At 39.4% G+C, this 12,961-nt stretch overlaps 1 protein-coding gene across 1 annotated transcript in view; it reads right to left on the bottom strand.

Moving 5' to 3' along the window:
• The window catches only part of LOC148029787 (uncharacterized), an 80,682-nt gene extending 77,266 nt beyond the window's left edge, over positions 1-3,416 (bottom strand). The window contains exon 1 of the mRNA XM_087686111.1: positions 3,085-3,416. Coding sequence (XP_087542237.1) covers positions 3,085-3,361 — 277 coding nt within the window. The 5' untranslated portion in view covers positions 3,362-3,416. The remainder of the gene's footprint in view (positions 1-3,084) is intronic.
• Positions 3,417-12,961: the final 9,545 nt, after the last annotated feature.

The raw sequence follows: 12,961 nt of genomic DNA, 5'->3' as shown, positions 1-12,961 counted from the left end.
TTGGATGCAGTTATCGTACAGCGGGTTGATTTGATCACTTACTTTGTACCTGGTACTTATATCTATCAATGTATTGTCAGTGATATTTATATACTTCTGGGTTATGTATTGAGCTTTGCTCAGTGGGTTATGCATTTAGAAGCTCTCGTCTCTTTACCCTGAGATCCCCTATGTGCATGATGTCTATGCCTACCACATGTATGGCTATTGATATGCTACAATTGTGATAGCCTTCAGTGCCAGTTATTCCTCGTCTTTCTTTCTTGATTACTCACACCCAGTTGTTGGCATATTGCTGCAATTTATTACAACCTACTATTGTTTCAATTTTATACATTCTATCTGAGAGCAATCACTTGGATTTGACAATTACTTGATTACAACTTGTGGACAGCTCACCATACCATTTTGGTAATTCCTCTTGCTTAGCCCTTGATTTGGTTGTGATTTTAGGATTGTTTTGCTATCATTTACAGCAACTTGTTTGTCTTGGATTATACCTTCATCTCTTGCATTATGGCTAGTGAATTGAATGACAATGCTATCTTTGACATTGAGAAGTTGGATGGCATAGATTACAACTATTGGAAGGCATAAATCTAGCAAGTTCTAGTGCAGAAATTACAGATTAAGCCATTGAGACATGAGGGTGTAAAGCTCGAACGCTTTGATGCAGAGGATTGGGCTGAACTAGATAAGTTATATAAATCTACAATCATTTTGTCACTCTCTAAGCAGGTCCAGTATCATGTTGTCTCTAACGGGCTGACTGCATGGAAGTTCTGGGACAAGATTCACAATATTTATGAAAAGCAAAGCCTTGCATCTCAAATGTATTGGCTTGATCTTCGTATGAAGGAGAAAACCTCCATGCCCACCCATTTGAATGAGTTTCATTCTATTTTCAACCACTTGTCTTCGTAGCGAATTGAATTTAAGGACAATCTTCCTTCCTTATTCTTGCTAGATACATTGCCTGAGTCATGGGACACATTTCACACTGCTATGTGTACAAATATGCTTACTAATGGGCTGAAACTGCAGGATATAAAGGGTGCTCTCTTGAATGAAGAGGTTAACAGAAAGAATGTCGATGATTCCTACACCTCTCATGCTTTGACAGTCAGAGACAATAATGATAGGAGCGGTAATAACCGCCGTGGAAGAGACTCTCGAAAGTCTTGTTCTCAATCATGTAGACAGTCTCGTAATAAGTCCTGTGGCCATAGGTCCACATTGACTTGTCATATTATGAAAAGCAAGATCATATTTTGCCACGATGCCATAAAATGCATGATGAGAAATGCAAAGAAAAGGGAAAGGATAAAGCGTATGAAAAGAATGATGATCGTAACATTGTCCCTAGCAAGTCCAATGTCAAGATTGAAGAGATTAATGTCATGCAAACTGATTTTGATGTTGACTACATACTTGTAAATTCTCTATATGCTTCACAATTCACTAATGCCTCATCTACCTATACTCAATGTTGGCTACTTGATTTAGGGGCTTTATTTCAAGCCACCCTCTCATAAAAATTGATTCCACTCCTATCGCAAGATGACAAGATCTATCAAATTGGATAACAACCAGGCATTGAATATAGTTGGTATTGGAAATGTCTAGCAGTAGCTTCCTTCACGTAATATGTTTACTTTGCATTATGTACGCCGTGTTCCGATTTGGACTCTTTATCCCTTACTTGTATCTTGGTCTATCAACCATATTTTGGCAATGGTTGTCGTACCACATGTATCGTTATGGTATCATCGCCTTGGCACGTATCATTAAAGAGAATGAAAATGCTTATCCATTTGCAATATCTTTCACAATATTGATTATTGTAATCATTGTCTTTATGGGTGGTAGACTTGTAACTCGCATAAGAAGTCTAGCAATACGGGCATGGGAGTCTATCTGACCGTATTATGAACATTCCCTAGTCAACCACGAAATATTCCAAGAAACATTCTCTTTACCAACGGGCTAAGGACAGTCTCGAGTTACTGCCAACATAACTACTCTATGTAACCCAAAGACTAGATCCACAAATGTCACCTTTTGGCCATACGGTCACATAGACCTCATCTAAGGTACAAGTCAAGACCCCAAACTCACACATGGCTTCTTCTCATAAGGGGACCTTACAGCTTAAAGCGTAATAGATTATTGGTGGCACCCTATGAGGATGGGATGTTGAGTGTATTAGACATTTTGTCACTTTGAATTGGCCATTTGACATGGCCACTTCTTTGAATATTGAAGTTGAGAATCAATTGATGGTTGAGAATTAAGCTTATGGGCAAAGAAATTTGTAAAAACCAAGTTTGTTTTGAAATATTGCCTTTGAGAATTTAAGAGAGAGGCATCAAAGGCTAGTACAAATTGAAACTTGTTTCTAACTCTAAAGGTTTAAATTTGACGGTTCAGAAAGGGCAGCCCTACATATGATGCCTTTCACAAATGTCTCTAAGAGTGAGCAACTTGATAAAGCCAAACTAGATAAACAACTTTAAAACCATATAAACAACTACTACCAAGACTGCACAATAAAATTGCTACCTTTTTTTTAATCCTTCCATGCAACTTTCAATATTTTCAATATATACTATTAGCTGAAAATGGCATATTTTAATTTTAGCGTTTTGTCATAGTCTTATTTTAATTTAGCTGGTTTTTTTTTTTCCTCGAACCCTAAATGGCATATTTCAAAGACTAGGATGCGACCTCTCTTCTTCAAAAACTAAATGAAAATCCCCTTTAAAAATTTAAACTATTTTAATTTAACTGTTTTTTGTTCCCCCAAGCCCCAAATGGCGTATTGCCGAGAGTAGAATGAGACTTCTCTTCTTCAAAAACTACATGAAAGCCCTCTTTAAAAATTTAAAGATTTTTGTTTTCTTTCATGAACACGATGCCTATCATCGTGCTCAGTGGTTTTTTAAGTATAATCGCCTCTTCTGAGGCAAGAAACTTCCTTGCGGTGCCTTTAAACCACTCTGACAGAAAGCATGCAAAGAATGGATGACAAGTTCCTTCTACTCTGTCTGAAGATTCCAAGAGCTTAAAGAAATGGCGGCCTACCTGCATTGGAGCCGATAGACTGCGCGTACAGGGCGGTTCCGGCAGCGTCGGCCTTTCCTGCCAGCAGGTCAGACGTCGAGGCGGGCGATGCAGCGGCTGCCATGGTCATGCGCACAGCTTGCTTGGTCAAGGAAAAGGTCTCCCTCACAAGGTGCCCCAAGCCCAATGAATGCCGCATTGTCTGTGCGCCTCCGTCTTTCCCTTTTACGCGACACGAGAAACTTCTGTCTCTGGAGGACAGCTGATGTTCTATCGTGTCGTCCAAGGTGGCAACCATATGAGCATTCTAATTTCTCGCAACGCTATTTCTACAGTCGACTGTTCACCAGAACCGAGGCTTAGAGCTGGGTCGCACGGAGGGTTAGGGGGGGAGTTGGACCCCACTCCCGTGCTAACCCTTGGTCGAGTGGGCTAAACTTAACCCCACAATTACCCTGCCAGGACCTTCACGAACGCGGGTTCCTCAATTAGTGCTTGCAAAATTAGCCAAAGCCTCATCACGATTAGTGTTTTAGGAGCTTTCGACGCCACCTGCTTGACAATGTAAATAGCGCATCCAAACACAGACCTAGTTTTTTCAAAATGAACGGCACTCAAACGGTACAATTATTTATCTCTCTCTTTCATTTCCTTCCCCCTCTAAATCTTGGCACAACCTTAGGGTTACCAGAGGCCATTTGCCTTGGTCACTTTGGGGTGACCCAGCTCTTATGATGAATTTCAACGATCACTCTCCTATCTTTGAATATGATCACTTGTCGAGTACTGTATACTTGGAGCCCACTAAGGTTGATTACACACTGTCCTGAATGGCTAGCACAATATACACTACTTGTCAAGTAGTGTATATTTGGAGCCCACTAAAGTTGGTTACGCAATGTCCCAAATGGCTAGCACAATGGCAAAAGTGTCCAGCCGAACGTTTACACACCAAGTGCGCCTAAAATCATCACAAAATTGTGGCTAGCCCACTAGTTAAATCATACAAGTGCAAAATCATTGGCAAGGGTTCATAAAAAAGCTATTGTCATGTTTCAACTTGGGCATGGAGGCAAGCCTTGGTCGAAGAGTCTCCCTTGCCCAAATTTATCCGCAAGTCTTAAGTTGCTGATCTAATTAAATCCTAACCATGTTAGCCCATGCTATTATTATTTTGCCACTACCCCAACCATCCGGGCCAGTGTGTAACCAACCTAAGATAAATGCATACTTTGTGCATAGTCTCATTTTTGGCTAACAAGAAACCAATCAGATCAAACCTAGTTTGGGAAATGCTTGCATGCATTCCATGTTCAAAGTACAAAGTGTGCAAGCAAGATCTTTGAATGTAAAGGGTGCCATGAGAGAATGGAGCAATTAGAAATATACGTAATCAGTGCATACTCACAATTATCTTTTCATTTAAAGATGATGCCCTTACATATGCTTCTACTACATTAGTTGGAGCTAAGGTTCGATGCCCTAAGAGCCCACCCACAATCACCTTTCCACCTCCCTAACTACGGATTGTATCCTAGGTTCTCTCCACCTCTTGGTGCTTGATAGTCCTATGTAGATCAAAATTCTTTATGCATTACATCACTTCTAATGTCATTAGCTTATCATGCTTCTGTGCTTTAGATTAAAGTTCTATGAACCGTAATCTAATCTAGCTAATCCACTCTTGTATTCTTAATACCCCCTTCTCAATGTAAGATCTTGCCCTTGTTCCAAACCAAGGGATAATACCTTAGTGGCTAGCTTACTTTTCATAGAGGATGTATAGATTAGAAAATTGAGGACTAAAGACATACTACCATTGTATGTAGTATTGGCTATCTATATTGATATCAAGTAAGTTTTTTTAAGGAAACTACAAATTTTGAGTGAGTGATAAAAATATGTGGTGAATCATAGCCAATAAAATATAATAAAGAAAACAAAATTAGTCTGAATCCACAAAAGCTAACATAGAGGATTTATTGATGTGAGAACTATTGTGCTTTATAATTTCTTAATTGAATAACTCGTGAACTCCTCGAAGTTTTTTCTACTTATAATCCCTTTTTTTTTTTTCATGGACGAGTTGTCAACTGCATTCACATCATGAATTTGGAAGGGAAGATCTTTCGAGTATGCAACCTAATGAAAAGTGGGCTATATAGCACATTGAACCATCAAGTTAAGCACTGCTTTTAGTAAAGACACCATTGTCTCATCTCAAGGGATGGATAAATAGCATGCCTTAAAGTTAAGTGAGAACCCTAATGATAACAAACAAAGAGTTCAAAGGAAGTGCTCAAGCCACATGAGAAGAAGAGAGAATTGGTCAATGTGTATCCTCCTAGGACCAAAACAAACGCCCAAGTTGCTAGGAACCATTCAATAGCTTATAAAACCATAAGGAAAAAGTCTGCATCTAGAAGGAATATAAAATTGAAATCATCAATGGAGAGTTAGTACCAAGCCATGACGGATTTCCAAAGCATTGTTATGTGTTCAAGGATATTATGTGAGAGTTGTTCAATCTAGTTGCCTAAACCACCCACATAGGTAGCTCCTTTGACTATAGCCCAAGTCCCATCAAGATCGAAGAGAAGGAGAAAGAGATCTAAACACAAATCTAGGTCAAGGACCAAGATACTTGAGGAGATAAAAATAAACAAGTCAACAACTGAAATGCTAGTTCTTATGACACATAAGGCCACAATTTAGGAAGAGCGACTGCTTGATATAGTTACTAATCCAATGAGGAACCTATAGTGTCTAAAAATTCATCAACCCGAAAAGAGGAAACAAAGCTATCACATCCTTGTGAGGTAGTTGAAGCTTTTAAAAAAATCCCAAGGAAGGACAAGGTAGAGCTATCAAGTGTTAACAAGCAACAAGCCTAGGAAGTTTCTAGTCCATCTAAACGTCCTAAGTCTCCCAATGTAAAATAACATTTGTTCTTTGAGGAGAAAGTGAAAATCCAACAACATTAGCCTAGTACAGCTACTCAATCTAAGGAGAAGGATCCATAGGGCATATTCAAGAAAACATCAAAATGTCAACAACCCCTCTAAGAGCGTTGTCAAGAACACAACTAGAATTTTCAAAATTGAGACTGCTTTTAATCAATTTAAGGATCCAAGTGCATAGTCATCTTTATCTAAAAAGGCTGACCCATCCACTAAATCTATAAGAACAACTTTTAATTTTGATGTGGAATCCATATTGTCATAGCCTTTAGCTATGACCAAGACTATCATTGCAGCTAAGGGATAAGCCTCTAGTGCTTCTAACTCACAAAAGGACACAAACTTTAGCATAGAGAACACAATGAATTCAATGATACAAAGGTCCTATTCTTCTTCACTAGAACCCCCTACATACTTGAAGCCAACTAAGTGATCTCTCAAGTAGGAGTTGGAAAAGATGGGGTAACAGAAAGACTAATTGGTAGCTAAAGTTCTAGGGAATTGGATGAGGCACTATTCACTTCACTTGATCAAGCATATATTTATATCGACATTAGAATTTAGACTGTAGACTATGATAACCTCTTTGAAAGGCCTATGACATAGTCAAAGCTAGCACAAATCTATTGGATTTACCCAATTGCTATGGGAGAAGTTGTGAAGCAAATGGCCAAGACTGAGCAAAAGAAGCATTGCTTGATTCTTGTGTTCCTCATTCGACATTGTAATGCAAACATGAAGAATGTTGTGCCATCGGCCAAGAAAGTCAAAGGACAAAGTGTGTTTGAACATAAATGGTATTCTAGTTAGAGTCTAGTTGCAAGATATGCTAGCTTCCTAATGACTAGGGTTGAACAAAGAAAAATAATTTGGACTTTAATGCATGATCCAACATATGTAGCCCCTATATCTCTAAGAGTGCTTGCTACTTTCCATGGTATCATCCTTTCTAAACTTGCCAAAAAGAATCCCATATGTGACAAACTCCTTTTAGATGAAGAGCTACATGTGGCAAGTTGATTGGTAGAGGGTAGCATGATGCTTGTGATATCATTAGATATGTCTTCTACCTTACCATAGACCCATACCTTCTTGATGGCCATGCTTCATTATAGTATAATCTTGATTTTATGAATGGTTTATTCTACAGCTAAGTGACAAAAAATATAATCCTTTCTCTATTTCTGCCACCATGAGGAATGCATCTTCATTAAATGACATGAAGTAGAGTGATGTGCATAAAACTCCAACAAGGACACAATATCAAAAAGTAGCGTGCTTGATATCCTAGATTCTAAGCCTAGAATCACCTACAAATCGGTGTCACAAAACTTACTTTGCTTGCTCATATAAAATCTTCGCCAATCTATCAATCTTTGAGTAGAATGGCTATTGATTTGGCTAAAAAAGACAATTCCTCTCGAGTAGAATGGCTACTTAAGTTTGACTCCATATTCACTACTTATGTCTAGCTTTTTATAACGATTGATTTGGGCCTTGCTGATAATGAGGAAATTCAAGTCCTTTCCAACTGGCATCCCACTTCTTGAGAAGAGAGTGAACTCCTCTATTGCACAAGCCTCTTGGTTCAAGCTGAGTTTAATAAGACCCCCCCCTCAAAAGCAATTGAAATTATGCCAACACATTCCTTCTTATGTTTTAGTGACCAAAATCAAAGACCATTCATTCATATTTGATCAACTTAAGCAAAGTTTCCATTCCTCAAGTCCATTCTTACAAAAGTGGTATTTGTATTGACATGAGCTTACGTCGCAATGGCAGTTGACTTATGACAATGGTTGAGTAGCAATGTACAATTAGTATAGTTAAATCTAACTTGAGTTAACATAGGACCACTCCACGATGGTCTATCATCTTGGTTCAAAATCTAGACATGCCATCACATGTGCAATATCATCCATTGATTGATAAGCTTTTGATTAAAGAGGAACTATGCATGGCTACTTGCTTTGTAAAACCTTCCTTGTTTTGTGATTTGATTAGTTACCTTTATGGACTGACTACCAAACCAACTAGCTTGGATCCTTTTGCTGAACCGAAGTAAAATATGAGCCTCTATAACTATTGGATTTCCAAAATTGAAAAAACATTAACTCTTGTACATAACTAATCCTAGTTAACTTTTTATTCTTTATTGTTTTGCTCAATGTGTTTCACTGACAAGAGTCAAGCCCTTCTAACTTTTGGAACAATGCTACACCTTATGCAGTTGAGGACAACATCATCAACAATTGAAGCATTTCCTAAAGATTCAAGTTGTGGACATGTCAAGGCAACAAGATCATCTTAGAGCCTAAAATTCTTGCCAAAGACACTAGGAAACCATCCATAAAGAGCTCATCTGCTTCCACAAGAGGAGTTGCAAATTGCTTCATCAACACAAGCACAAAGTCTTCATCAACAGTTTGGTTCTTCTTAAAAAATAATTTCAACAACAATGAGATATTGTGCTTTTAATGTCTAGGTTTAGTATTCAATCTTCAACATGCACATCTCAATGCACGACTTCACTCTTTAAGTCAAATTTACTAATTGTGGTTAGCATTCAAATCTTTCATAGATCCATTTATCTTTGTAAGGCTCAATGCTCAGTTGTATGGCAATGTGATTGTTTGTAACAAGAGAAAAAGAGAGAGAGAGAGAGAGAGAGAGAGAGAGAGAGAGAGAGAGAAGAAGGAGAAACAAAGAAAAAATTCACATGGAGAGAGAGAGAAATGAAAAGACATGAAAATAAAAAGACATATACACTCACATGCATTGCACCACACCTAGGTGTCCTCTAATTGGATATGTTTAGTGACCCTGGTTAGCGGGTTCCATCTTTAACCCCCTGGCCCACTCCCATTTTCCCCTGCATTTACTTAGGCCACATTAAAGTCAAGACATACCTAGGGAGTCTTGGATTGTGTTGGTTAGACTTGTCTTCCTGAGCCACTTGCACTTTTTCCCTTTTCACTCCATTCATCCCAATAAAAGGGAAACTTTCACATATTAATGACCAAATGGAAATCCATTTATTTTAAGAGCTACTCAAATTGGACTCATGATTTTTTCCATCCTACCCTTCAAGGTTTTCCATGATCTTCTTCAAAAACTCCCTTTTCCCTCAACAACAACAGTTTTTCCCATTCTTAGTATTTTAAGGCTCCTTGCTACATTAGCCATCATCAACGATAAAAACACATGAAGTAGTCTTCTATGTCAAGATTGTGGGAGAGAAGGAAGGAATCTCACTTGTAGCTTTCTTGCTTGCACAATGGGGGAATACACACAAGGGTGGAGGCTGAAAACAGTTTTCCTCTTCTTAGTTGTGTAAGCCAAAAAGAACTCTCTTACAAAGAAAATAGAAGAACCCTATATATGGGTCTCAAACCAAACTCAACTAACTAAGGTGGCATACTAACTGAGCCACGAACTAGAGTAGATAAGGATAGCTGTCATCTAGCTATTATTCATGGGCGGTGTACCAACCGCATCTGCAACTGACAAGTTGGTGACATAAATGCACAACGGTCACCCTGGCATATCACGAGTGAAGCTCGATATCTCAACACTCCCCCTCGAGCTCAATCCCAATTCATGCACACCAAGTAGGTCTCTGAACTTGCGCAGCTTCTCTGCGCCCAATGCCTTCGTGAATATGTCAGCTACCTGATTCTCTGTGCTGACATAAACTAGATCAATAAGACCTAATAAAACTCTCTCTCACACATAGTGATGATGCACCTCAATGTGCTTTATTCTAGCATGATAGACTGGGTTATTTGCCAAGTGTATACTACTCATGTTGTCACAATAAATGACAACTGGCCCATCTGTAGGCTGATGCATATCATAAAGTAGCTTATGCAACCAAGCTACCTCACATGCAGCCATTGCTGCGCCCCTGTACTCAGCCTCTGTGCTCGATAAGGCAACTGTAGGCTGTTTCTTGCTGCTCCAAGTGACTGCAGCACTCCCAAAAGAGAACACATATCCACTGGTAGATCGTCTACCAGAAATACTACCAGCCCAATTAGCATCAGTGTATCCATGCAACTGTATCTGAACCCCAGTCTCATAAAGTAGTCCATACTGCAATGTGGACTTCACATACCTGAGTATGCGTCTAGCCGCATCCAAATGCGGTTTCCTTGGAGCCTGCATAAACTGACTTACCAATCCAACAGCATAGCTCAAATCTGGCCTGGTAATAGTCATATAAATCAAACTTCCTACTATGCGTATGTACATAGTAGGGTCTTCGAGAAGCTCACCTGCATCTGCGCTCAACTTCACATTCTGCTCCAAAGGAACTGAAATAGGCTTACAGCCTGTCATCCCATATTTGGACAGCATGTCCAATCCATACTGCCTCTGCAAGAGCTGTATCCCACTTGGTGATCTAATCACCTCAATGCCCAAGAAATAACACAGCTCTCCCAAATCCTTCATCTCAAACTTCTACTTCAATAGCATTTTCACATGAAGGATATCTTCATCACTGTCACCTGTCATAATCAAATCATCAACATAAATGACAAGTAGCATAATACCTTTCTCTGTTTTTCTCACATAAAGTGAGAAATCTGCCTTGGAAATCTGAAAGCTAATAGTGACAAGATATTGACCTATCTTGTCAGACCATGCTCTAGGTGCTTGCTTCAAGCCATACAAGGCTTTCTTCAACCTGCAAACAAACTCAGGATGAACAGCATGCACATAACCTGGTGGCTGCTCCATATATACCTCTTCTTGCAAATCACCATGCAAGAATGCATTCTTTACATCCATCTGATGTAAAGACCATTCCTTTGATGCAGCCATAGCAATGACTGCTCTTACGGTTGCCATCCTTGCAACCGGATTGAATGTTTCTTCATAGTCAATGCCATATGTTTGTGCATACCCCTTGACTACTAATCTTGCCTTGTATCTGTTCACAGAACCATCTGCATTGTGCTTCACCTTATAAACCCACTTAAAGCCAATTGCATTCTTACCTTTAGGCAAAGGTACCAATTCCCATGTAGCATTTGCTTCCAAGGCATCCATTTCTTCATCCATGGATTTCTCCCATTTTTCTTTTCCCATGGCTTGCTCAAAAGAAGTGGGTTCTGGTTCCTGTATCACTTTGACCATATAGGCATAGTGAATGGCTGTAAATCCATCATATTTCAGCCTATCCACAGGATACCTAGCTTTGGTAGACCTATGCAAAGTAGGTTCACTCCGAGGTGCTCTCAAAACATCCCTAGTGTTCCTTACTCCAGGTGTAACAATAGAAGGAATACCCAACTCATCATCAATGCTCTGTTCTGAGCCATTGGATTCACCATCCACATAAGAGTGACCTGCATTCACATCAAACATGGGCTGATCTACCTTCTCTTTTCCTTTTTGTGATACCTGAATACCACTATCTGCATTGCTTTGAGAAGATTATCCTGATCTCAATCTGCCTGTCCATGGCGAAGAATGTGAACCACTGCTAGAGGACGCTCCAGGTCCACTAATATTTTGTGACTGCTGCTGTAAATTCTGTGCAGCATTACCATTTTGTGCATCTACATCATCAATCACATTTATTGGTTTATACCAGCTACTCATCTCATCAAAAACAACATCTCTGCTCACTGTAAGCTTACGAGTAGAAGGGTTATAGCATCTATATTCTTTCTGCTGCAGAGAGTAACCAATAAAGATGCACTTCTCAGCTTTTGGATCCAACTTGGATCTCAACTCAGATGGCACATGAACATAGGCAATGCAACCAAAAATTTTCAAATGAGAAATATCTGGTTTCCTACCAGTATACCTCTCCTCTGGAGTCATGCCATGTATTGCTGCAGTGGGAGTCCTGTTCATTATGTAGAATGCTGTAGCAACTGCCTCAGCCCAGTAAAAATCTGGCAAGTCTTTTTCGTTGAGCATGGCACGAGATACCTCTCCAATATGCCTGTTTTTCCTTTCTGCAACTCCATTTTGTTGTGGGGTATGACTGCATGAATATTGCTGCTTTATGCCATGCTCCTGCAAGAACCTTGCAAACTCATTTGAGATGTACTCTCCCCCTCCATCTGACCTCAGGCATTTTATTTGCAGGCCTATTTCTTTTTCAACCATAGCTTTAAGAGTTTTGAAATTTGGGCAAAAACTTCACTTTTCTTTTTCATAAAATACACCCAAACTTTTCTGCTATAGTCATCAATAAAAGCGACAAAATAATGACAGCCTCCAAGAGATGCAGCTTTAGTAGTCCACAGATCAGAGTGGATTAATTCCAATGGCTTCTTACTCTCTTGAACATGTCTAGGAAATGGTTTCCTTGCATGTTTTCCAAATTGATAGGCTTCACATACCTTATGCATTTCTGCAACCTTGAATTTAGGCAATCCTGCAACAATATTTTGGGCCTGCATTGATTTAAGTCGCTGTACATTAACATGACCAATGCGTTTATGCCAGATATCAATATCTGCAACTACACCGGTCCCATGTGTAAACATTGCTGCACTCAATTCAGACATGTCTGCATCCAACGTAAACATTTTGCCCTTCTTCTTTCCTTTTGCTATCAAGCGACCTTTATTTTTCATATCCTCAACAAAGCATCCATGAGGATTAAATCTGACTTGCAAGCCCTGCTCAATCATTTGACCAACAAAAACCAGATTCTTGGTGATATTCGGGACATGAAATACATCGGACAGGTATTTCTTTTTCCCATCCTGCATAGACAAAGGAATTTTTCCAATCTGCACAATAGGATGTGCAGTATCATCACCAGTCTCCACAAATCCTAGTTTTTCCATTTTCCTTGCATCCTCCATTCATTCTGCATGACCTGTCATGTGGTTTGATGCACCTGAGTCAACATACCATACATCGTTGCTTTCTTCTGCACTTGTCACAGAATTGTTCATGTGCTGCACCAT

The sequence above is a fragment of the Lygodium microphyllum genome, chromosome 10, assembly GCF_053477565.2.
Source record: "Lygodium microphyllum isolate KBCC chromosome 10, Lygodium_microphyllum_v1.1.10, whole genome shotgun sequence".
Taxonomy (NCBI): Eukaryota; Viridiplantae; Streptophyta; class Polypodiopsida; order Schizaeales; family Lygodiaceae; genus Lygodium; species Lygodium microphyllum.
The sequence above is the reverse complement of the archived record's forward strand: the minus strand, read 5'-3'. Positions and strand labels throughout refer to the sequence as shown.